Genomic DNA, 27,145 nt, shown 5'->3' with positions numbered 1-27,145 from the left:
ACAACTTGGAAACTTCTCCTTGTTCTGGCTCTGGGCTCAAATGCAGGCTTGTACGCACGCCTCCTTCTCTCTGGGTCTGTAAACTATGTATAGCAACCTATCTATCACCTGCTCGGCGACCCCGTATTGGGGGCTGTGATTTGTACGTGGGTAGGTGTCATTGTTCTGTTTCTTCTACCCACGAGGACACGGAGAAGATGGCAGGAGACTTGCCTCAAGTCCCAGTAAGTGGGGCGCTAGATCTCAGCCCAAAGGGACTGACTGGGGGCACTGGCACTTGTCGCCACAGCCTTGTGCTGCTGCCCCCCCCCCCAATATTTATTGACTCCTGCCCACGTGCCTGATGCAGACCTGTCATGCATTAGTACCTCGCTTTGGACCATCCTGAGATTTGTCACTTTATCCACCCACTCCCCCCCACCCAGCTGCTGTCCCCAGACATTTCCACCGAAAGGTGGATGGTCACACCCCGCCTTGTGTCCTTCCAGATCCCTTACAGACTTCTGCTACGGTCCCGGCAATGTTTCCTCACATGTATGTGTCTAAAACCTGTCCGCTGCCCCCGTGAGTCCCGTGTTCTTCATCCTGGCAGCCAGTCCGGACAAATGGCTGTCCACATGGGCTTACTCAGTGAACGCCTGGGACCCACGCTCCCCGGCACTAGAACGTTCTCTCTAACCAGCCAGGCCCTCCCCGGGATGGAGCTCAGGCTCGGTGCAGCTGGAACCCCAGTGTTTACTCTGCAGTCCTTCTAGAGGAGACATCCATGCTTGTTATTGATGCTCTTGATTGATTCCCTTGGCTGCTCTTAGAAGCACCGTGGTGTCTTTTTTTTTTTTTTTTAATGTTTATTTATTTTTGAGAGAGAGAGAGAGAGAGAACAGGGGAAGGGCAGAGAAACAAGGAGACACAGAATCCGAAGCAGGCTCCGGGCTCCGAGCTGTCAGCACAGAGCCCGACGCATGGCTCAAACTCACAAACCGCGAGATCATGACCTGAGCTGAAGTCAGATGCTTCACCGACTGAGCCCCCCAGGAGCCCCACCGGGGTGTCTTTAAAGATTCTTCTGTGCTTGGGTCTCACACCCAAAGATTTGTGTTGCGTTGATCTCGTGTGTGACCCAGGGATTCCAAGGTGCAGCCAGGGTTGAAGAACATCTTGTGACACACGCTCAATGCTCCAAGTGTGGCCCCCCAAACTCTTGTAGCTTCAGGTTCTCAGGCCCCACCCCAGCCCTGCTGAATCCGAATCTGCACTGCAACAAGATCCCCAGGTTTGGGGTGCACATCGAAGTCTGGGGAGCTCTTTGCCCACACACCAGTGGTTCTCCAAGCTGGCCGTGCGTTAGAAACTTAGTGACGCGTATTGTAGAGAATTACATCAGAAATTCTGGAGGTGGGGCGCGGGCGGTTGTAGTCTTACAAGCTCGCAGGTGGTTCAAATGGACTTCTCCTGGTCCCTTCTTGTTCCCGTAGCCATATTCTCTCCCCGCAGGGGAGCAGACAATGTGCTTTATCGGCTCATCTCTGATAAAGTGACCTTTACACACTCTTGCTGTCACCAGCTACGCAGAAGTGGCCAGAGTCACCTTAGCTCACGGTGGCTCCTTGCTCTCCCATCCACACCTCCCGCTCCCCCCCATTGCCCAGCGAATGACACCGCCATCCATCTACCAGCTACCCAAGCCCCAAACCTGGGTGCCCTCCTGCCTGCTCTCCTCTTCCTCCCTGCAACATGCACTCAGACTTAAGTCATCAGTTCTCTCTCCAAAGATCTCTCCAAGCTGTCCCTTCTCCCCCACCCCCACCCCCCACCCCTGTCTCCATTGTTCTTCAGCCTCTGGGGATTTCTCGTGCACGCTTGTGCAAATGCCACCTGCTTGGTCTCCCTTCTTCCTTCTTGCCCTCTGACAATCCATCCTCCGCATTGTGGCCAGAGTGGTCTTTCTTGAGCAAACTTTGGTTACGTCTGTCTTCTACGTGTGTCTTTCTCGTGGCGCACTGTTGCCCTTGGGCGTGCCTTCCAAACTCCTTAGTGTGGAAAGTATTGTTATTCCTGGTCTACTCATCCAACCACAAGCACCCCACGCTTTATTTATATGGAGAAACTCGCCGTTCCCCGTATCCACGCTGCTGTTTCGCTAGTCCCACATTTTGCACACGCTGCCTTCCTGCCCCCAATGCCCATCGGATGGCCCCGCGACTGGTGAACACTTAACTTCCTGCTTGGAGACTAAGCTCTTTACGAATCTCTCTACCTCTCAAATTAAGGAAGAGTCGACAGGCATGCCTGAAAGGGACACGTTCATAATCGTCCTCAGGTCTGTGAAGATCTTACAGAGGACCTTGCTGAACTATGGTTGTCTGCGTACAGGGTCTTGGACAAGAGGAATGGGCTTAAATAGAAATGGGAAAACTTCCCTTTGGACACAAGGAAGAACGTCAGAATCTAAACTGGTAAAACATTGGTGTGGACCACAGAGAAAGGCTTTGGGTTTTTTTTTATCTCTGTCCATTTCCAAGAGGAGAGACTCTGTCCTGAGAAGCAGGCTGCAGAAACTCATGTCTTCCTCTCCCTCCCCCCACCCCACCTGATGTCTTCCTCTCCCTCCCCCTCCCACCTGATGTCTTCCTTTCCCTCCCCTTCCTCATGTTTTCCTCTCCCTCCCCCCACCCCACCTCATGTCTTCCTCTCCTTCCCCCCACCCCCCACCAGCTCTAGGATCCTATACACTCCAAGGACAGTGGGATTTGCATGCCCTACATGAAGTGCAGGCTTCGTGGTTAATCTATGGTGTGCTGACCTCTCTAGGCTGCTGTTTCATCTATAAAATCAGAGTTGGCCCAGACCAATGGTTCTCAACTGAAGGTGATTCTACCCCCTCATTTGGGCAACTCTGGAGATATTTCTAATCATCTCAACTGGAGTGGGGGTGCTGCTGGCAGCCAATGCATAGAGGCCAAGGGTGCTGGTGCGCAAAACAGCCCCCACCACAAAGCATTATGGTCAAGAGTACTGAGGTTGAGGAACCCAGGACTAGACAGTTGGCTGTACATTATAGCTCAGGAGGATAAGGAAAAAGCCATAACTAACCCCAAACTGGACTCTACCCTAGATTGATGGAAACAGAACTGCCAGGTTGGGCTTCCTTAGCTTTGGAATCACACACATTCACTCTCTTGCACCTTCATTTAACATTTATGGAGCACCAGCTGTGTGCTTAGCTCAGTGCTAATTTCTTTCTGGGAGAAAAAAGATGAATTCCCCATAGTTTTTGCCCTCAGTCAGTTCAAATCTAATAGTTGTGATTTTGAGACTCATCAGACTATGACTGAGCCAAAAATTGCCTTCATGCTTAGTTAGAAGACCACATGTTACAGTTTTCCTCTGACCTGAGTGAACGTAACCCAAACTCCAAAATAGAATTCCTTGAACCACACATGGAAGGAACCAGGGCCCCTGAATGTCTTCATAGAGCAGAGCTTCTCCCATTGCAATAGAGTATTTAGTAAGCAAAATAATTAATAATAATAATAATAATAATAATAATAATAATAATAAACCTTTATTGTGTTTGGGGGAACAAAAAGAGTTTCTTGACCACATATTTTCTAGCTAAGCTGAAATACTAAAAATAACATAATAATCAAGATGTTGCTCATAGCATTTGGCATTTCAGGGCACTTCACAATCTCGTTTCACCTTGTCCAAATCTGAGGCTGGTCCTATTCTCTAGAGGATGGATCAGAGGTTTCTGGGAAACCCCCAGGCCAACTCAGCCCCCCAGGCAGCATCCTTGTTGCCATAGCTGGGCTTCCCCCACCACCTCCTGATTGGGTCTGTGTCTACAGATCAGCATCTGGGCGAAGTGAATGAATGTCATGCTGGGTTTTCAGACCTCCCACCTGACTTTATCTACTGCCTTCTGGATTCTCTGTGTTTCAGAATAACATATTATGACAGCCTGAACAATTCAGATGCTCTGTAGGTCTTTCATGAGACATAGAAATTGGAGACTTCCCAATTCCCATCTTCTTCAGGATAAAAGACTCTACTACTTAAATTAAGCTGTTACCCCTGAGTGTACATTAAGAATAGAACCATTCTGGGACACCTGGGTGGTTCAGTTGGTTAAGCATCCAACTCTTGATTTCAGCTCAGGTCATGATCTCACAGTTCGTGGCACCGAACCCCATGTCGGGCTCTGCACTGACAGTACAGAGCATGCTTGGGATTCTCTCTCTCCCTCTCTCTCTGATCCTCTCCCCACTTGTTCTCTCTCTCTTTTTTTCTTTCAAAATAAAATAAACATTAAAAAAAAAGAATAGAACCATCCTGAAATATGGAATATTCTTATATCCCAGTCTCCTCTGCTCCCAGTAGAAAATCCATAAAGCTTTAATTAGTCCAAACCTTCAGGGTTTACAAAATACATACATTGTGCAAGATTGTTCTATCCATATCATAATTCCTGGAGATAACGGAACAACCAAATTAAACAGCCAGTTGAATAGCTTTTTTGAGCCAATGACTGAATAGACCATCTGTTGACTTTATGAAGTTATATAGTCCAATGCCTTCATTTGTTCTTACTGGATCTTCTCTAGCAGCCTCAGGACTTGGCAAAGCTGAGAAATCAGTAAAATTAGTCTTCACTGGTCTTGTCCCTTTTTAGGTCTTCCACCTCACCAGGAACCCAGGGGCGTGCTGTGTCCTCAAAACATCTCCTAATTTCCATATCCCCTCCTCTAAGAGTTACAGTGGGAATCTCTCCATACCCTGTATTTTCCCACCCCCTTAAAACTTAGTTTTGGCACATCCCATCTTCTGCTTCCCATGGTGAAAGTAGGTCAGATCATAAGTAAGCAATTGAATTATCCATTGTGAAAATGGACACATGAATGAATAAGAGTTGGAGAAAATCCCCTCCACCCCACCCCAAGTGTTCTTTATCTTCTATGTGATGTGTACACATCAGCAGCGTTCTAGGGATGAACTATTTTAAACCAAAGGAGCAACTCTAATGGTAGGCATTTTAGTCCACACAGCAGGCCAGAAGAGGAGGGGTTGGGGTAGGTGGAGAAGCTTAGGGGTAGATGAAGTCTACTTCTGAGCCCCCTACTATGTTAGCCATCACCTCTTCTAGCACAGGACCTAAACACAGGAGCTGCAATGCCAAGGAAGTGTCACCAAGAATCTTATATCTGATAATGCATTCTGCACTGTCTAGGACCTGAAAGGGAACGTTATCTATCTGGGGTCCTAAGCACCCCCATTCTGATCACAGCATCTAAGAGGAATTGGCTGGGTTCTTGGAAGATTTCCTCCTTCTGCTCCTTTTCCTACTTCTGTACAGATGAAGAACAGTACTACCCAACGTGCCTACTGACTCTTGTCTTGTGTCTTGACCATGAACCCAAGCTCCATGGTCAACCAGGCTGGTGTTTCATCCCGTGGCACTGAAGAAGCACTTCCTCTGCACGGCCATTGGTTGATGCCCATTTTCTCATGTTTGGTCCCTGGAAGGCACAAACAACAGCAAATCCACATCCTCTCCATCACAACCCTTCGTATCCTAGGAAACAGTCCTGATCGAAATTAACTTGCTAAAATATGTGCCTTTCCCCAGTTAAGCTTACTTTACAAGAAAAAATGCTTGAGTTCAACAAATCACTAAGCCAAGGACACAACGTTTTCTCTTCATGAGGAAAAGCAGATATCCCATTAAAGAAATAAATTACTTGGTTGCATTTAGTTTGTATTTAAGTGTCCTGTTGCTAAATATTCCTTGGCTAGGAAGCTCCATCATTCCTGTTGGCTAGTGGGTTGGGATAAATAGCCTCTTGCCTGGAACTGTAGACTGCTAGCTTTGAGCACTGACTCTCCTGAGGCCAATGAGGCAAGTCTCAGTAGGTACACATTGGATTCTGGAGCTTGTGTTTCAATATGTGGTTCAAGGGATTTGTTTCCAGACAGGGGTGGGGGATTAGTACTGCACTGGCTCAAAGTTCATAGAGACTTTGATCTCTAGTTTGTAGACTCCATTAATTGTTACCCAATCACCATCTCCACTGGCTCTTTTTTCATTGCAGAGAGGCAGTTTTGTCTTTTCCATTAAAAAAAAAAACAAAAAAAAAAAACCTGTAACCCCAAACCTCTTCTAGCCCTGCACAGAAAAGTGATCTCCTTCTGTATCTCTTGTCAATTACTCTTTTTATTCTTCTGCTTCCCTTCACAGCCAAGCCTCTTCAATGTGGTCTACACTGGCCGTCTCCCTCTTTACATCTAGCTCACAAAACAAAGCATTGCAATCTACCTTGGGCTCCCACCTGTGAACTGCACCTTCTCTCAGCTCTTTGTTGCTAAATGCAGTCTTATTTTGCTGAAATTTCGGGTAGCATTTAAGCCTCCTCAAAGTTCTTACAGACATGAGTTTCCAGGACACCACTTCCTTGTGGTTCGCTCCAACTGCCCGGGCCTGTTCTTTCTCAATCTCCTTTGCCGTCTCTGCTTCCACCATTCCCTTCATTACAAGGTGAGTCTCTTACCCTCTTTTTCTCCCAGTCTGCACAGCTTTTCTGGCTGGAGCCAGCCATCGCTGGCTCCATGCTCCAGCTGGGACCTCTCTGCTGAGATGCAGACATAAATATGTCACTGCCTTGGGACATCGCTTGTGTCCAAAACAGCTGGAATCATCCCTCTTCTCCCCACACCGCTCTTCTTCTTCCATGTGCTTATTCTCAGTGAATGGTAATACTGTACATCTGAGATCAGCCGAGAAATGTTGGGGTCATCTCGGACCTCACATCCAACCACTAACAAAGGCCATTTGACTCAAGCTCCTTAGAAAGTTCGAATCCCTCTCCTACTTCCCATCACTGATGCACCATGGCTGTGGCTTTACCTCATCTCTCCATCATCTTCCTCCGATTAGTGTCCCCTCCTCTGATTCTCCGTTAGTCTCCCCTCCTCTGATTTTGCCTTCATCTAATCCATTCTTCCCACAGCTTCTAAAATGATCTTTCTGAAGTTCAGAAATATAAATCTCATTGGGTAACTTACCTGCTTGAGATTCATCACCGGCTTTCCATTGCTCTCAGAAGAAAACCTAAACTCCTTCCTCTAACCTTGAGAAGACTGTGCAGGAGCTGGTTCTCCACCCCTACTCCAGCCTCACTTTTCACAGTTCTTGTTCTCATTCTCCAAGCCCTACCCACACTCAAATATTTGCCCTTCTACCTCTCCAAGAGCCCCACAATGTCTCACGTGGTTGCTGTCAAGGTGTTGGCCAGGGCTGTGGCCATCAGATGGCTTGACTGGGGCTGGAGAATCAGCTTCCCAGTGGCTCATACACATGGTTGGTAAGCGGTGCTGGTTGTTGGTAGGAAGACTCAGTTCTGCCATGTGGGTTTCTCCACAGCCTGCTGAAGTGTCCTCACAACATGGCGGTTAACTTTCCCCAGAGGGAAAGAGAGAGCAAGAGAGACAGAACCAGGTGGATACCATGCTCCTGAGGACCTAACTTCAGAAGTCACATAGCATCCCTTCCGCCATATTCTTTTTATTAGATGCACACAGCTAAGTCTAGCTCACGTACCAGAGGGAAGGGAGAAATTAGGCTCTGCCTTTCGAAGGGAGCACTGTTGAAGAATTGTCCGCCATATTCTTTTCATTAGATGCACACAGCTAAGTCTAGCTCACATACCAGAGGGAAGGGAGAAATTAGGCTCTGCCTTTTGAAGGGAACAGTGTTGAAGAATTGGCACACATAGTTAAAAATCTCTACCAAGGCTGACAACAAAGGGATGAACTTTCCCAACCCATGACAGGTGTGGAATATAGTCTAGGGAGTGGGGAACATGTAATTTCCAATAAATTCCATGGCAGCAACAAGATCTCAGGTTCGATACCAATAGGGCTGGAGTTCTTTACAGAAGGGAGGCAGTGAGTTTTCTGTTTCATGGAAGGAAAGGTAATTATCGGGTAAAGCTGTGTGTAAGTACCAGCTCCATCACTTACCTGCTGTGCGAACTTGGTAATTGTAATTGTTCCTCTGTGCCTCTGTTTTCTCATTGTATCACAACATAAAAATAGTGTGGTTTCCTCAGAGGATTCTTATAAGGATTAAATAAAATAATCTATGGATGTATCAAGATGGCCCTAGGAAGAGTGTGGATGACCACAGGCACATACTACCCGAATGGCCAATTGCCAAGTTTCCCCTGGTTTATCTGGATAAGGATCCAATGGCCAGGCCCCAGATTACCTTGATATTCATAACCACATGGACTCCATCATGTATTTACCCATATCTGCTTTTTTTTCCCCCCAAGGTCAATTTCTTCATCTTCCTGAAAATTGTCAAGCTTCTCATTTCTAAGCTCAAAGCCCATCAAATGTGCTTCAGAGATTATAAATACAGGTGAGTGGCCTGAGGTCAGTACCCAATGCTCCAAGATTATTTTGACCCCTTCGGGCTGTCCTGGTTAATGCTCTGGGAAGAGGGGCATGAGTTACATCAGTATGTCTATCTCCTAAGATAAGAGTATCCGGAAGAGACCCTCTTAAAAGGTGTCATGGTGTCGTGTGGGGTTTTTGCCACTGCTGAGGACCTTCTGGCCCCGTGGAAATGAAGCGAGTAGTCAAGGGTACACATTTCCTGTAGCAGGAAGCTTAAAGTGCACCTAAGAATGGGTGGTTGAGCCATTTGGTTGAGCCAAAGGAGGGGCTCTAATGGTAAGGATTTTAGTCCCCATGGCAGGTCATAGGCAGAGATGTGAGTGGGGACAGCCAGAGCTCTGTTTCTCTCTAAGGCTAGAATGGGGCCTGACCCACATGTGCTGGGAAGGTGGTTTTCCTGTTTAGCTGACAAACATTTATTTTTATTTTTTATTTTTTATTTTTTTTAAATTTTTTTTTTAACATTTATTTATATTTGAGACAGAGAGAGACAGAGCACGAACGGGGGAGGGGCAGAGAGAGAGGGAGACACAGAATCTGAAACAGGCTCCAGGCTCTGAGCGGTCAGCACAGAGCCCGACGCGGGGCTCGAGCTCGCATACCGCGAGATCGTGACCTGAGCCGAAGTCGGACGCTTAACCGACTGAGCCACCCAGGCGCCCCTTAGCTGACAAACATTTAATGAACGCCTACCATGTGCCTGGCACTGAGCTTGGAACAAAAGAAAGGTACTATGCAGACCCAGTCTGCAAAGACCACACATTCCAACCCCGAGGACTAGTATATTGGCGTGAACGTGCATCAGGGAGGCTGGTGCTGGCCACGGCTCCGGATTCTCTGAGTGACCTTGGGCAAGTCACTTGGCCTCTCTGGGTCTGATTTCTGGTGTGGAGAATGGGAATGTCACATGAGACCCATCTTTTGCCTGTTTGGAGGACCGAAGAAGGTCATAGATGTGGGTACTCAGTCTAATCAGATGTGGCGAGTGGTGTTTGCCCAGGATCCAGACCCCAAGTCCTATCTGCTTAAAACCCTTCTTCCAGGAGGTCCCGAAGGGTAAACACGCATGGTTCCACACTGGCAAAATATATGCTATAATTGGCCCAAATATTTTGCAAACACCCTTATCCCCAGAGCACTTGGGCTGGCTTGGACAACACAGAGCCACACCGACTCTCTTGGCGCCTCTGGTGGAGACTCTAAGTGGCTCAAAGTTTCTTTGGCCCTTTCCCAACGCTCAGCCTCCAACTGTTCTGTGAGGGTGGAGGTCCAAAAGCATAGTCAGAGCTGTTCTAGTCCGCCCACTGAGGGTCCATTCAGGGAGGGCAGCCCTCTCACCAACCAGGTGCAGGGGACACTGGGGCATCTGGGAAACTGGAAAGAGAACATCGTTCCCCACAGACAGATCAGGGAGCAGACAGATCCCAAGACACCACTCTCCATGCAGACTGAGAGCCGGCACCCTGCTATTTGGTGGCCCCAAAGCCCGCCATGTACCACTGGGGCTCTCCCCGTGCTCCAGACCCACAGCGCCCCTGCAGTAACTTTCCATTCTGGCTGCTTGTAAGCGTCACCTGACAGCCAGCCTAAAGGATAGACTCGTGAGGCTCCCCACTGGGTATTCGGACTCAGTAAATGCGACATGGGCCCCCCCCTCCCCCGCCATGTGGACTCCTTATGGAGCTCCCCAAGAGATTTTGATACACAGAGTGCAGGACCTCTGCCTCAGATGCCCTAGTGAAATAATGCGTGGAATTTTCTGGTGGGGCCGTGGCAGATGTGTTTCTAAGCAGCCTCAATACCCCTTTTTGCAAGGTCTCCTTTGGAGTTATCCAAGATGGTGGTCTCTAAACTTTTCTGATCATGCATCTTTTTCAGTAAAGAAATTTTGAGCATGCCTCTCATCATATGTACACATGGTCTGCTGAACTAATATGGACATTATAAAATACAAAAAAAAAAAGAGAAAATTATAAAGGATAGATTAAATATTAGCACATAGAACTCCCATTATCTTTCCTTCTTATATTTTCTCCTAATACCAAATGGATTGTCTTGAATATCCCTGAAGCTCATTGACCGATTGGGAACCAGTGATCTAGGGAATCATAAATCAAGATACCGGGGAGACCCTCATGGCCGAGCAATGATTCAGGACAGCTATTTTGGGGGAAGAAGGGATAACCTGTCTGACATACACAATCTATCTGGGAGGTTCTCTTTTCCTTTCCTAACTCTCCTTCAAGGATAAAGCTTGAAAAGAGGAACCTGGGTGCAGGGCCACCTGGAGGCCCCCCAGGGTGAGCCACCTCACCTTGGCAAGTTTGCTACCACCTGGCGGCTGAGCTGGGGACCTATCAGTGTCCCCAAGTGGCTGAGACTTTAGAGGGCCGACTCACACACCAACTGAACTCACAAGAGACAGATACATAAACCGGATTCTACAACTGTTCATTCTTAAGAGACCGTGGAAGGCAGGGGTGGGCTGAAGCTTCCTTCTGGTGCCGTCACTCCTAGCTCCATTGGCAACAAACGATCCAGAAATCCAAAGCGGTCACCAGAGTCTCGCTGGTGTGAGTAGGGTGGTCGGTGGGAAGGATCACCGACTGTGAGCAGCCACCTGCCTGGCGAGAGCAGGGTTCATTCCCCCAGGGTCTCCACACGTAGGGCTGGGTAAGTCCAGGGGACTTCTCACTTCTCGGTGATTTTCTCCATCATTTTGGTTGGCCATCAGTTTCCCTTTACTTACCCTGTCTCCGTGCAGAGTACAGTACAATTAAGTAGCTTGTGCTCATTAATGAGCAAAAATCCAGGCCCTGTCTCTCAGGGCACACCGGGCCACCTTACTTTACCGCCTGGGCTGGAGAATCCTCCAAAGTCGATGAGGCAATTGCCCATTTTTCTCTCCCAACAGCGCTAACACCCTCATTTCTAAGTTCCGTCACCCACGGTGGGTCATCAGCACCCCCAGCTCACACTGCCCTCTCCCTACATTGGAGGGGTCTCCCCCTCCCCCTCCAGGTCCCCCTCCAGCTTTGTTTTCTTTTGTCGTCCTCTGCCAGGGTGGGGAGGAAGAGGCAGAGGGACCCAGGGCATTTTGTCCAAACTCTGGTAGAAACGGGTCTGCCTCCACCTCTCCCAGATTTTGAGAACTTTCAGAACGTGGCTCTCAAGATTTGGCCCCCCTCCAGGAGTATATTTTAGAAAGGTTTAAATTAAATATATTTAGGTCTTGCCAAAAAGGCAAGTGGCTAGGAGGTGGAGGAACTTTTGTAGTCCTAGCTCTGTCTCTGGGCTCCCACCATTCAGGCGGAGGAACGTTACGGGGTCCCCCTGCCTGGCCCGGAGCAGGAGAGCTGACCCAGGCCCCCTGAATGTGGACAGACACCTGCCGACGATCAGCGCGGTCTCTGATCTGTGTGGCTCCCAGCCTTCAGGCGACTGTTCCCCTGGAGGACCCGTCTTAACTCTGTGTGTGGTGTGTGGGCAGAGCTCTTGACGAATTTATAAAGGAGAATTATTTCTTAACCTGCTGGACCCCAGAGCCCTCTCTTAAAAGACTTTCTAGCAGGCAACAAAAGACAAAAAAAAAAAAGTTACAAATGGAAGTAAAATTGATCATTGAGGCTACAAAGGCACCCCAGGGCAGGGATGGCTTCTTTATTTTTTTAAATTTAAATCCAAGTTGGTTAACATTTAGTTTAATAATGGCTTCAGGAATAGAATTTAGTGATTCATCCCCTATATATAACACCCGGTGCTCATCCCAACAAGCGTCCCCCTAATGCCCATCCCCCATTTAGCCCGTCCCCCCACCCAACACCCCCTCAGCAACAAAAATACAGTTTGTTCTCTGTATTTAAGAGTCTCTTATGGTTTGTCTCCCTCTGTGTTTTTACCTTATTTTTGCTTCCCTTCCCTTATGTTCAGCTATCTTGTCTCAAATTCCACATATGCGTGAAATCATTTTGCTTAGCAGAATACACTCTAGTTCCATCCATGTTGTTGCAAATGGCAAGATGTCATTGTTTTTGATCGCCGAGTAGTATTCCATTGTATGTATACACCACGTTTTCTTTATCCATTCATCAGTCAATGGACACTTGGGCTCTTTCCATCCTTTGACTATTGTCAATAGCGCTGCTATAAATATCGGGGTGCATGTGCCCCTTCGAATCAGCATTTTTGTACCCTTGGATAAATACCTACTAGTGCAATTGCTGGCTCGTAGGGTAGCTCGATTTTTAATTTGTCGAGGACCCTCCACGCCGTTTTCCAGAGTGGCTGTACCAGTTTGCATTCCCAGCAACAGTGCAAGATTCCTCTCTCTGAGAGTGTCAGATACCATAATTTTGAGGGTTTACATGTCATTTCGTCTTTAAAAATGACTGTATTATTATTAATAAATAATATCTTATTATGGTTTCAGCACTTCTTATTATCAGCCGTAGAACCCTTGTTTTTACAGACGAGAGGTGAAATAGTCTGCCCAAAGCTACATGGCCAGTCATTGACGGTGCCGGGATTTGAACCCAGGCCCAGATACTGGCCTGTGCTCTCTTTGATGGCAACTCTTCCTCTCTCACTGCTCTGACTCATGCTCAATAAATATTTGTTGGATGGCTAACGGACTGCAATAAGCCAAACAATTTAAATAAACAATTGGCCGTAGATGAAAAAATGAGCATAAATACGGTTCACAAGCGTAAACGGCGAAAGACATTTATGGATTTCCATTCGACCAAGGACACACACGGGGTTCTGTCTAAGCAGACGTCAGAGCAAGGTGAGGAACGGGAAATCCCTTGACATCCATGGATCTGGTCGTTACCAAAAACCTCATAAAAAAGATGTCATTTTTTAAAAGATCATCCCGTACTAAATGCAGGATTCTGGCACGTGCAGAGGACATCCGTGGGAAAAATTGGTGAAACCCGAATGGAATCCGGATGTATAGCTGTTAGTCACATACCAATGTTGGACAAATGGTCTGTGGTTAATACAAGACTAACATTAGTGGAAACAGTGAAGTTGTATGTGGGCACTCGCTGTACTATTTTTGCTACTTTTCCACACATCCAAGATTATTCCAAAATAAGGAGCTTATTCAAAGCACGTAATGGCATAGCGAGGCCCCGAGAATGATTTGAGAGTGAGATGCGGATCTGCACTCAGTATGTAAGTATGTGTCCTCGAAACCCAGATGACCGGAGCGAGGGTGGCAAACTGAGATGCTTTCGGGGGCCGGGCGAGGAACTGTGGGTGAGCGGGGCAGACCGGCTGCGTGTCCTGCAACACATGTTCCCTCTAGAAAGAAACAGCCACCCTCAGGCCAGAGCCGACGGTCACCAAGCAAGAATTCGGGCCCCGTAGAGCCAGCTTCTCCCACTTTTCAAAAGAAGCCGGAAATCTGGACCTCTGCTCAAACTCTCCTTACTTATTACTTAAAGATGGCTCCGATAACAAAAATCACCCTCTTCGCATAAGTAAAAACCGTCTGCAGGACAGATACACCCTGTGGCCACCATTTCGCCATTGTCTGACCCAAGCATTTTAAAAATACTCCTGGAAATTAAAACACAAATATCTCTTGACCACGGGCCCGGGGGGCGTCCCCTCTGCTCTTTAACGGGCTTTAGGTCTTTTCGGGGCACAAAGGTGAGGGTTTTCTTGTTTTCTTGATAACATTACACTTGAATGGCTCTCACGGGTACAGGATCCATACTAAGCACTTTCTCTTGGGCACAGTTAAACCTTCCTGAGGATACTGCCCGGGAGCTGCTGACATTCCGACATGTTTAAGTCCATGGCCTTCAGCAGGGGAGAGATTTCTCCAAGTCTGGCCCTTTAAGACAAGTGATTTGGGCTAAAAGTCATTACGATGAAACTCTTTTTTTCCAATGTGTGTATACAAGACAGTAGCTCTGTTTGTACCCTGCATATGAGTCACTTTTGCTAATGTAGTTAGTTTTAAATTAATCTCAGTACTGAAAAGCAGTTGTTCCCAAATGTGGCTGCTTATCAGAATCCCATGAGGAATGCCTTAAAAATTCACATTCCCAAGACCAGACATCCAGAGGTTTTGACTCAGGAGGTCGATACCAGGGCCCAGGAAGCTAGCTGGCTCTATCTATTATCTATTATCTATCATCTATCTATCTATCTATCCATCCATTTATCTATCTATCCATCCATCCATTTATCTATCTATATGTGTATCTATCACCTATCTTCTTATATATATATATCCATTTATCTATCTTCTTATCTTCAATGTATCTATCCATTTATCTATCTACCATCTATCTGCCTATCCATCTATCTATCTATCTGTCTGTCTATCCATCTATCTATCCATCCATCATCCATCCATCTATCATCTATCTTCTTATATATCTATCCATTTATCTATCTTCCTATCATCAATGTATCTATCTATTTATCTATCTACCATCTATCTGCCTATCCATCTATCTATCTGTCTATCCATCTATGTATCCATCCATCCATCCATCCATCTATCCATCTATCATCTACCTTTTTAAGTTCCTTAAGGAATTCTAATGGTAAACCATGTTTGGGAACCACCGGTATGTGGTATGGAATGTTTGGGCCCCAGCTGTGCACTTTGCACGTGGGTGGTACAAAGGAATGTTTGTCTTTTTTACGTAGAGTATATACAACAGGAGCTTCCACACAGCACTTTTTATGAGGAGGATCAGTCTCTCATTTCCTGCAGCCCTTGCCGTCTTGGGGCTGAGGGGCAGCATGGAGGCTAACGGTCAAGCCCTCCATGGAATGTGAAGGGTGTGAGTGTGAGGTCAGAAATCTTACTTCCAGGCCTGGATTTGTCACTTAGTAGCTATGGGACCCCAGACATGCCAGTTTCTTTCCCTTCTCAGGTTCAGTAAAGCACTGACATTGGAAGTCCTGAATAGAGAAAGGAAGAGAGGCACCTGCTAGCCAGGTAATCAGGTAACAGGAAATCTGTCAAATGTGGTAGTGCTGTAGTGTCCCAAGGTGACAGCCATGCACGTGGAAATCTATCCATCAGGCAAAACATAATCTGATGTTTATAGATGATGATAGACACATCATAATCTATATAGGAGAATTCATCCATCCATTCATCCATTCACTCAATTCATGTTTGTTTTCTGAACGTCTGGCCACGAGTCAGGTGGAGGGGTGCATCAGTAACGAAGACCACACTGGCCCTCAAGACATCCCATGTGTAGCCAACGAGACAAACTGGAAGGTCAACTATTTAGCAGTAGGATAAGAGCTACCATAAAGTCACACACAGAAGAGCGGGAAACGTTGCCTCTTCCCAGTGCGGTCCTCGTGACAGTGTTGTTGGTTTTCATTTGCAGGTTGGCAAAGTCAACGCTGGTCCTCATTCCTTTGTTGGGCGTTCACGAGATTCTCTTCTCTTTCATCACTGACGATCAAGTCGAAGGATTTTCAAAACTTATACGACTCTTCATTCAGTTGACTCTGAGCTCCTTCCATGTAAGTAGGCGTCTGAACCAGGATTCCTGTGCTGTGGTGAAAACAAAATGCTCTTGACCCCAGCAGTCTCAGAATTGAGAAAGCCCACGGATGTAAATGAAGCCGTAGTGCCAGCGGGCTCTATGAGAGGGTCTTTGGCACTGGAAGAGTGGGCAGACCAAAAGCATTGCCTTGATCCTGCCAGCGTGACTCAGTGACTAAGAAGCAAAAAGTGCTCTGTTTCCTGGGCGGTAAGAGTTGGTGTCTCTCACAACCATATTAACCGTGAGTATCAACGCGAAGCCTTTCATTAAGTGTCTATTTTTGCTGGATTCTCCGCAGGGCACTGTATGAAACGAACATTGTTTATGCTTCAGGTGACACACTCAGAATATAACACCACTTGGTAGGAACCAGTGAGTTGAGACCAGGAGGCTCTTGAACCTAGACAGACATGTCAAGATGTGTCAGATGGGGCTGAAACGAGAGCCAAAAGGCCAGCCGTGGTTCCTTCACCTGGATATTTTGGGTATCCATTCCTTAAATGGGCTATTCATTACCCCGTAGCTCACAACACTGATGATTTTTATTATTTCTCATTATTCTGGGGACCAGGATTCCAGGTGGGGCACAGTTGGGATGGCTCACCTCTGCTCCATGCGTGTCGCCCGGGGCTGGAACTTCCAAGATGCTTCGCCACTCATATGTCTGGTGCCTGAACCGGGAAGGCTCACGTGGCTGGAGTGGCTTCATTTGGGTCGAATTTCTGGGGCTTCATTTCTCACTGCCGGCTACATTCCTCAGTTCCGTATCATCTTAGGGCTTCTCTCTCACTACATGTTCTTTTTCCGTGGTCTTCCTTGCAGGAAAGCTGGAACTTCTTACGTGGCAGTTCAGGGCTCCCAAGGGCACAAAAACAGGGACTTCCAGGCCTTTTATATGCCTAAGCCTGACACTTCCAGTGCGTTTTAACATTTAAAGCAAATCCCAGACCCAGCCTGGACTGAAGGGGAGGAGACCACACAGGGGCACCGATACTGAGAGGCATGGCTCAGTAGCCAAGGCCATGGATGCAAGTGACCACCATAAGTAGTGTTGGCAGCAGAGGTCCCATAGAGTGGTAACCTCAGGACTAATCATTCTAAAATGCTAATATAGGGCAGGACTTCTGGAATGGAGAAGAGAGGCTCGTGGCACATACCCTCCCCCAAAAGCAACAATAAAATTGGAGCACCGTGGAATCCGGCCAAAGGCATACAAAAGGTTGGGAAGGGTTTACTCAAGAAAAATGACTGAAGCTGAGTGAGAACAGTGGGGTCTGTTGGTTTAGCCTCGAGTGTGTTTGTTCTCCGACCTCGTCTCTGTCAGTAAGGAACTTCACTGCAGAGAGGGGCTGACCCAATGTAGATCAATCGGAAAGCGGAAAAAGCCCACACCCCTGGCCATTGTCAGATACAACAGTGATCTCAGTGGCAAACGATCGAGGAATGACAATATCATAGGCTGACATGGTGGTCCTAACTGGGACGAGAAACAGCCTGGTGAGCTAGCCAGAATTCTAACAGGGGGATCTGAGGAATGAAACACCTGTCATGAGCCTTGATCAGCTTCTACATATCTCTCTGGGGGCTGGAGGCTTGTGTACATGGACAAGGTTGTACACACACTCGGGAGAGACCAGAGAGGATATCGACACGTTGCTGGCTGAGTTCCCACACACACACACCCAGTAGACACAGGAGGTGGAAAATAAAAGCCACGGAAGACTTATAAACCGTCTAAACTTGGAACTGGCCCCCCAGGCCACACACAGATCCGTTGTCAAAGGGTGTGGAAGCTTTCTTGGCTTAAGGTGGGTGAGCACAACTTCTGACCAATCAGTGAGTAGTCGGGGCCAGGAGGCCAGGCTTACACACAAAACCAAAAGTTTTTGAAAGGAGCACAGACATCAGTGGCTGTGTGCCCCAGGGGAGAAAGATGTCACAGAACTGGCGGTCCAGGCAAATTACTAAACAAACAAAACACCAGCAACCACCCAGGGAGTGGGGAGTAGGGAACCAGATTCCTGAGCTGCTACAATATATGATCTAAAACTTCCAGTTTTGAACACAAAAAGGAAAGTACGGAAACAGGAAAGTATGACACGTACTCAGGAAAAAGAAAATCAGTCCATAGCAACTTGCTGAGAATTCTCTTAGACAAAGACTTCAAAGAAGCTATTATAAATATGTTCGGGGGTCACTGGCTGGCTCAGTTCGTAGAGCATGCAACTTTCAGTCTCAGGGTTGTGCGTTTGAGCCCCACATTGGGGCTAGCGATTAATTAAAAATAGAATCTTTAAAAAATATATGTTCAAAGGATTGGAAGAAACCATGTTTAAGAAGTAAATGTATGTATGATGACAAAGATGTATCGATCAGGAAATCTCAGCACAGAGAGAGAAATGATAAGATAAGAACCAATCTGGGGCACCTGGGTGGCGGAGTCGAGGGAGTGTCTGACTCTTGATCTCCGCTCAGGTCATGATCTCACAGTCTGTGGGTTCGAGCCCCGTGTCGGGCTCTGTGCTGACAGCTCGGAGCCTGGAGCCTGCTTCGGATTCTGTGTCTCCCTCTCGCTCTGCCCCTCCCCCACTCGCACTCTAACTCTGTCTCTCAAAAATGAATAAACGTTAAAAAAATTTTTAATAACAAAAAAATTATATATATATAATTTTTTAATAACAAAAAAATTATATATATATATATATATATATATATATATATATATATATATATAAATAAAGAACCAATCTGGAAAAATTCCGGAGTTGAAAAGTACAATAATGGAAATTTCACTTGAGAGGCTTGATGTCAGATTCAGACGCCCCCAATCCCTGCATCACAGTCTTTTTTTTTTTTTAATTTTTTTAAGGTTTATTCATTTTTCAGAGACAGAGACAGAGTGTGAGTGGGCTAGGGGCAGAGAGGGAGACACAGAACCCGAAGCGGGCTCCAGGCTCCGAGCCGTCAGCACAGAGCCTGACGCGGGGCTCGAACCCACGAACCGCGAGATCGTGACCTGAGCCGAAGTCGGACGCTGAACCAGCTGAACCACTGAGGCACCCCTCTGCATCGCAGTCTTAAAGCCACTGCCACCAGGTGGAGCCAGGTGCTAAGATTCCAGGACGGAGCAGGGAGAATGTGCCAGCCCACTGCAGGCTCACCAAAGGCCAGGGACACAGCCTGGGGCATGCCGTCTGGGCAGCTGGATGATGGCTCCTCTCTCCTGTTAGAGCTGTGGCTCTGAGCTGAGACAGGACCCATTGCTAACCTTTTTTTTTTTTTTTTTTTTCATTATGAAACCATGTTTAAGTTATTTCAATCTTTTGGGGGATTTCAACGGCTAAGCTTTAATAATTTGGGGTTTTATGTTGTTCAGTTTAATCTTCTTTAAAAGGTAATCCCAGGGGCGCCTGGGTGGCTCAGTCTGTTAAAGCATCCGACTTCAGCTCAGGGCATGATCTTGCAATTCGTGGGTTCGAGCCCCGCGTCGGGCTCCGTGCTGACAGCTCGGAGCCTGGAGCCTGCTTCGGATTCTGTGTCTCCCTCTCTCTCTCTCTGCCCCTCCCCTGCTTGCACTCGGTCTCTGTCTCTCAAAAATAAATAAAAGAATTTTTTAAAAAAGGTAATCCCAAATTAGAAACATCAACAACAAAGCAAGAAGCGACAGCTGTTCTGTCAGTTAGTATTTGATGGTCTTTCTTCCTCTGAGGGCTCAATTGGTCATATGAACCAGGGATCTCACACACTCAAGGCCGTCTGAAGACCAGACAGCCCTGGGGAGCTATGGAAGATTTTGAGGAAGAATCAGCCTATCAGACCCGTCTGGCAAGGGAGCCATCATTTGCTATGTGGCAAACTACCCCAAAACTTCATGGCTTAAAGCAAGGAACCGTGTTATCTTTAATGAATCTATAAGCTGGGCCACCTGGACTCAGCAGGGTGATACTTTGGACACATGCAAGTTTTGAATGGGGCTGAGCACGTCTGAAAGCTCGGTTGGGTCAGAACATCCAAAATGACCCATTCATGTAGCTGGACGTTGACACGGTCTGTTGGCTGGGGCTCCAAAGAGGCTCTTAATCATAGAACTTCAGCTCTCCTCCATGTGTCTTAGGCATCTCCTAACCGGGCAACCGGCCTCTCAGAGCATCCCCAAAGCAAATGTTCTAAGAGGGAGAAAGTAGACACTTCCAACCCTCCTAAGGTGTAGGCTTGGAAATCCCAGGATATCTCTTCCACCATGTTGTACTGGCAGAAAGAGTCACAAGGTCATCCCAGATTCGAGGGGAGGGGACAAACCAGGTCTAACACTTCCTGTGAGCGGTAGCATATGCCTACAGGGAGGGGAGAGATCTTTGGGACCATTTCTAGACACTGGCCACCACGCTGGATCCTTTGGTCCTGCAGCTGGAGCTCTGCCCTTCACCCTGCACCTGCTGAGGGACGTGAGGAACCAGGGTGGCCCTGCAGACTGGGGCAGGAAGCACACTGAGAGGGTCTGTGCATGCGCAGAGACTTCCCTCCTTCTGAGCACCCCTGCACGGCTCCCCTCCCTGTGGCCAGGCAGAAGTGAGAGTGTGGGTGGGCAGAGGTGTGGGAGCAAATCTGGTGGGTCCCATCTCAGTGCATCGGCAGGAATTGGCATGAACCTAGCAGCTGCTTGGAGGGTCCTTCACTCTTCCGAGTGCTTATTTCTTTTCTTTTTTTAAATTTTTTAATGTTTATCTATTTTTGAGAGACAGAGTAGGGGGAGAGAGAGAGAGAGAGAGAGGGAGTGAGGGAGGGGCGGGAAGAGACAGAGACACAGAATCGGAAGCAGGCTCCAGGCTCTGAGCTGTCAGCACAGAGCCCGACGCGGGGCTTGAACCCACAGACTGTGAGATCATGACCTGAGCCGAAGTCAGAAGCTCAACCGACCGAGCCATCTAGGCGCCCCCAAGCGTCCATCTTTAGGGAGTTTCACCTTCAAGGGATCTTTGGGAAGACTGCCCAGTGGTGGTCACATTGGGAGTGAGCATTGTCTCTTCTGTGGGACCACTCCCTTCTCACTTGCTTTATCTGGAAGGAGAGTTAACTGGATGCCAGGAGGCTCCTAAAATGGTGACCCAAGAACCCGAAGACGTGAAGGACACGTTTGTGATGTGGAATCCTATTTTAGCCAAGTCATTTGTGAGAATTCTAACACCCTTCTGATATCATATGTCCAGAGGCAAGCATGACCAGCCCTGCTAACTGCACTGGGCGGCTGTGAGCCTCCAGTGAACTTGTGTGTTTGACAGTGATAAACTGGTCCCACTGTGCCCCTGTTTAGGAGCTATAGCCATGGAATATGGGGTGCATAAGAGAAAGAAAATCCCGCACTGACGGGCAGAGTCCAAAGTGACATCGGGATAGCCAGCATGCTAGACTTTTAGCTTCCATAAGAAAGCATAAAACCTTCCCCTCCCCCCCCAACCAGGGCAACATGTTATAATTCCTTTACAATGTCAGCTCCTTTCCCAGTACCAGACCCTCCTTACCAGCCACTAGGGGTAAGAGAAATGTTCTCAACAGAGATGGGAGAGTCAGCCTGCCCTGTGACCTTCACTCTTCAGTTGGAAATGTGTCCTTTGCTTGTGAGTCCTGGCTTTTTACAAGGTTCCTCCCATAAACACTCAAGTGCTTGGGTCCTGCACACGTATGGAGGTCCAGTATTTCAGACACACGGTCCAGGCCCCCTAGACCCTCATGTCATGGTGGGCGGGAAGCCGTGGCATGGAGCTCAGCTTGGGTGGTTATCACATGAGGAAGCATAGGAGTCAGAAAATGCTGGAAGACCAACATGAGCTCGAGTAGCCTTGATTCCAGACCTCTGGCAGTTGAGCAGTGAATCCAGAAAAATTTTCCAACATCAAGTCAGTATCCCTGTACTGAGACTTCCCCAACAGAGATGTTCTGGAAAGGGAAGTGCTGTGTGAAGGTGGCCTATTGTTTTTACTGGGACCCTTGTGTCCACCATTCTTTTTTTCCTTTAATGTTTACTTATTTATTTTGAGAGGGGGAGGAACAGAGAGATAGGGAGAGAGAGAGAATCCCAAGCAGGCTCTGCACTGTCAGCACAGAGCCTGACGCAGGGCTCGAACCCATGAACCATGAGATCATGACCTAAGCCGAAGTCAAGACTCAGATGCTTAACCAACGGAGCCACCCAGGGGCCCCCACAATTCTTTACAAATGACTAGGGAGACAACAGAAAGGAAACTGTCCTGTCCTATTTTAGAAATCGTCTGACATTGTACAAGGCAAGACTCCTGTAGGAGTAAGTTACAGAAATCCAACTCATTCATTCATTCACTCATTCACTCATTCACGTATTCCTTTTATGGATATGATTGAGCTCCTCTCATGTGCCAGACATTTGTTTCCAGTGCTGGGGATCTGGCCGTGAAAAGATTCCAGCCTTGCTGGGGCAGGGGCAGGGAAGGACAGATAATAGCCAAGTTGACTGGCAAGTAACAATATAATTCTCGGGCCACAAAGAATATAAACTAGAGAGCCCACAGCTCTGGTGATATTTGAGCTAACACCTGGATTTTGAGAAGCCAGTTAGGCAGAGAGTTGAGAGAAGAAGGGTCCAGAAGACAGAAAGTGTGAAAGGACCTCAGTAGGGAATGAGTCATGCTAGTCAGTCTCCAATATGGCCCCCAAGGATCGTCTCCTCCTGGTACTCACGGCCCCGCAGAGTCCCCGTTCGTATGGAATAGGGTTGACCTTTGTGACCGTATTGTAGACATGAAGTTGTGTGTGGCTTTGGAGGCCACGTCATCAAGGGGTTGTAGTTTCCATTTTGCTCCCTTGGATCAACCCCCACTCTGGGGGAAGCCAGCCCCCGTGTCATGAGGACATTCAAGCAGCTCTGTGGGGGAGACTGAGGCCTCCTACCACCCACCGGCACCAACGTGCCAGGCGTGTGAGCCATCTTGGAAGCAAGTCAAGCCTTCAGAAGACTAAGGCTCCATCCAACATCTTGACCGTAACTTGAACGGTGACCCTGAGCCAAATACCCAGCTTAGCCACTGTCAGATTCTTGGCCCATAGTAAGTATGTGAGGTGATAAATCTTTACTGTTTTGATCCACCAAGTTATATGGCAACAGGTAACTAATACATTAGCTTGAGATGCTGGAGGGAACCAGAAGGCCGGTGTGGCTGGAAAACAGTGGTTAAGGGTAAACAGGGCACAAGATCAAGTCAGCGACACAGACACAGAGCCCAGGTCGCCTTTAGTCCCTTCTGTGGTGAGGAGCTATTATTTTATCTAAGCGTGATGAGAAACCACTGGCATGAAATGATCTATCTTTTCTTTATTTTTTAATTTTTTTTTACATTTATTATTTTTGAGAGACAAAGCACTAGTCAGGGAGGGATAGAGAGAGAGGGAGACACAGAATCCGAAGCAGGCTCCAGGCTCCGAGCTGTCAGCACAGAACCCGACGTGGGGCTCGAACCCACGGACCGTAAGATCATGACCTGAGCTGAAGTCAGACGCCCAACTGACTGAGCCACCCAGGCACCCCTATCTTTTCTTTTTTTAAAAAAAAATTTTTAATGTTTATTTAGTTTTGAGTGAGAGAGATAAGAGTGTGAGTGGGGGAGAGGCAGAGAGAGAGAGAGAGAGAGACAATCTGAAGAAGGCTCCAGGCTCTGAACTGTCAGCCCAGAGCCCGACACGGGGCTCAAACTCACAAACGTTGAGATCATGACCTGAGCTGAAGTTGGATGCCCAACCCACTGAGCCACCCAGGCGCCCCAATCTACCTTTCGAAAACAAATGTTCTGACAAGAGAAGGGGATATTTCTTATCTCACATAAGTGAAAGTTTCAGCATCAGGCATAGCTGGATCCAGGTACGCCAACAAAAATTGTAAATCTTACCATCTCCAGCCTCTGCTTTTCTCTCTGTTGGCATCATCCTTGGACAGGCCCCCTCCATGCATCTGGGTAGATACTCATGAGCATCTCCAGGCTTCCTTGGACAGGATACAGTTGGCAAACACAGGGAAGAGAGTTGAACCCATTTTTCCGTTCCCAGTGAAAAGAACTCAGTTGGCCCTGTTTGGGCCCTATGCCCATTTGGGCTGGTTTATTGTGGTGATGACCATCCTGGAACGTGGGGACCGTGACTGGCAGCCTTCCCAGAAGCCCGGGGAATAGGGGAGGGTGAGCTCCCAAAAGGAAAGAATGAAATTCAGGCCCAAAACAGCCGAGGCTCACTGTGGGCAAGTAGACGTGGGACGGCGGTCTTGTACAATATTTGTACAACTGGATGAAGAATATAGGGTCTTTGGGATTCCATCGTCATTCACCTGTAAGCATCTAAGCGAACATCTGGGCTGATGTGAGGGGTGGGGGTCAAAGTGAGAAGAGACCCCCACGAAATCCAGGTTAACATAACCCGGATGACGACCTCTGGTTAGTGCTAGCATTGTGATCGTCTGCCTCTTCTGGAAGCTCCCAGGACTGGCGGGCCCTTGGGCTTTCCAGGGGACTCTCAGACACCTTTGACTGAGTCAAACCTCTCACCGCCTCCTCCTTTTGTTACAGGGATTGCTCGTGGCTTTGCAGTACTGCTTTGCCAATGGAGAGGTACGTCTCCGGAGCGGCCAGCCAGGTTCCGGAGAGGCCGGGGTTGGCCTCCTGCTGTCCCCCCTGGAGGTGGCGGGTCGTGTGATGGTGCCGTGGGGCGGGGTGGGTGCAGTGCCGGGCACGTATTGGGACAAATTTGTACTCTGAGCACCCAGCAGGGGGAGCAGGAGGCAGCTGAGACCAGTGGGAAAAGGTGTTGGGATGAGTGAAAAGCTCAGAACCCAACCCTGAGTCAATCAGGGCACCGTAGCTATTTGAGCCTCGGTTTTCTCATCTGTACATTGGGAATAATATCTGTCCCTGCCCTATAGTATTGCCCTGGGCTTGCTGAGCTCCTGGGAAAAGCCCCACACCTGGTAACTATGATGGCTTTTCTTATTAATATTATTGCAAGCCTTGGAAAGGGGCTCGAAAGGAGGAGGGCAGGGGCCAGACGGTTCTCTCTCGGCTTTAGGAGTTGGTGGAATTTCCAGGCCCCCTTTCACCCACTAGAATGGGAGCTTCTCGACAGCAAAACCCGCTTCCCCCTCCCTGTTCATTGCTGCTGCCTCTGTCTTCGCGAGGGGGCACCTTGCCCGCCAGGCACGTGTCCTGTGCTGCCTTGACACAGTCCTTTCCAGAACACCGTATCTCAAAGCTCTGCCCCCTCGCCCCACTGTCCTGCTCAGCGTCCTGTGCTTCCCAGTTTCTTCTGTCTGCTCATCATCCCCAGTTAGGAGGTAAGTGTCCCAGCGGCGACACGTAGGAGCCACGCAGTAAATAATCACCGAGAGGACACACACACACACACACACACACACACGGCAGAGTGACTCCAGGGCAGTGACCCGCCCTCTCTCCCCTCCACCCCCACCCCGGCAGGTGAAGGCTGAGCTGCGCAAGCACTGGGTCCGCTTCCTGCTCGCCCGCCACTCCGGCTGCAGGGCCTGGGCCCTGGAGAAGAACTTCCGATTCCTGGGGAAATGTCCCAAGAAGCTGTCCCAGGCAGACGGCAAGGGGACGCTCCAGAAGCCGCAGCCCTCGCCGGGCGGTGGGCAGCTCCTGCACCTGGCCATGCAGGGCCTGGGGGGGCTGGGCGCTCGGCCGCCGCGGGGACACGGGGCCTGGCCCCGGGGCAGCAGCCTGTCCGAGAGCAGCGAGGGAGACTTCACCCTGACCCACACCATGGAGGAGATTCTGGAAGAGAGCGAGATCTAGGCTGGAGGCCCACCGCCCTGGCTCTGCTCCCCGAGAGCACGGTTCAGAGTCACCGGTCTTCCCCACGCACCCCGGCCACTTTGGCATCAAGTTCACGTCCCAGTCTTGCATGCTGGAGACCTTGAGGGGAGAGTGATCCGGAGGCTGAGCGGGGTCCGGGCCATTAGAGTCAGGCTCAGCGACTGAATGCATAAGTCAAGGGGCTGAAGGAAAACCACAGGAGGAACGGCCTAGAGAAACGCGTGTTCATTCCCTGGAGTGTCGCTTTTAGAGAGTGCAAAATGCATGTGTACGTGGGCGGGTACGTTGCCAGGGGACCAGATACAGCCACGCAACAGGGGGAGGGACGGTATGGTATTTATCAAGGCGGGTTGCCAGACTTAGGAGTTCAAATACATAACAGTCAGTTACATTTGCATTTCAGATACATGAATAATCGTATTGTAGCAGTATTCCCCTTTATCTGCAACTCAGATGAAGTCCTGCATCCTGTATTTTATTTGGCAACTGCATTGTCAAGGATGCTTTGCAACACGGGTGGGGACAAGGGTGAGGCAGGTGAAGAACGCAGTTTGGGTACAAGATTTCGGACAGTCCTGGGAAAAACACCTCGATTGTCACGATAAGTGATATTTTAACACGACATTAAAAAAATAAACTATAATCCGCAAGCTACAGCGGATGGGCCCTTTATAAACATAACTTTTTATCAGAACCAGGGCCAGGTTGAGAGTGAGGTCAGTTCCTACAAAGGCGGGGTCTGATCCTGACTGACTATTCTGCTCATCATGGACTTTTTAATATTCGTTTCTATTTTTAAACGATTGCCCCAAAATATTATTTATCTTGGCGATTGAGGTTTTCTTGGCACTTTCCCCAGGACAGACGAGGGCATAACAAAGCAAAGGGGTATTCGTGGGGGGGCGGGGTCCAGATTTTCCAGAGTTCAGCCATTAAAATACACATCCTCCTAATATCTCCTTGCTCTCAATGTCTCTGACTTTCCTCGTCCTAGAAAGCTGGGGTCCCAGCACAGCTGGACCAGAGTAGGCACTGAGCACACGTTCATCGGTGACACAGGACAGAAATGTCCTGGGATCATCAGATGCGGGTGAGTCACCCGGGATCCGGCCTCGAATAGAGGGAACTTTTCTTTCCCCAAAGCATCTGTAAATATGTCCTGCCCTGTCTTCACTCCACAAATGGCGTGCATGTGGGCGCGTGCACGCACACTCACACACACACACACACACACACACACGCGCGCACACACACACACACACACACACAGCTTGCTCTTGTCTTGCTAAACATTAAAATAACAAGTTT

The 27,145-nt window shown here is 48.4% G+C and overlaps 1 protein-coding gene across 1 annotated transcript in view; it reads left to right on the top strand.

The window, feature by feature from the left end:
• The window catches only part of GLP2R (glucagon like peptide 2 receptor), a 54,237-nt gene extending 27,092 nt beyond the window's left edge, over positions 1 to 27,145 (top strand). The window contains exons 10-13 of the mRNA XM_019413435.2: positions 8,334 to 8,422; positions 15,834 to 15,972; positions 24,578 to 24,619; positions 25,481 to 27,145. Of these exons, the coding sequence (XP_019268980.1) occupies positions 8,334 to 8,422; positions 15,834 to 15,972; positions 24,578 to 24,619; positions 25,481 to 25,816 (606 nt within the window). The 3' untranslated portion in view covers positions 25,817 to 27,145. The remainder of the gene's footprint in view (positions 1 to 8,333; positions 8,423 to 15,833; positions 15,973 to 24,577; positions 24,620 to 25,480) is intronic.

The sequence above is a fragment of the Panthera pardus genome, unplaced genomic scaffold, assembly GCF_024362965.1.
Source record: "Panthera pardus isolate Hobbes unplaced genomic scaffold, ASM2436296v1 HiC_scaffold_3, whole genome shotgun sequence".
Lineage (NCBI taxonomy): Eukaryota > Metazoa > Chordata > Mammalia > Carnivora > Felidae > Panthera > Panthera pardus.
This window is presented reverse-complemented; position numbering and strand designations above follow the sequence as displayed.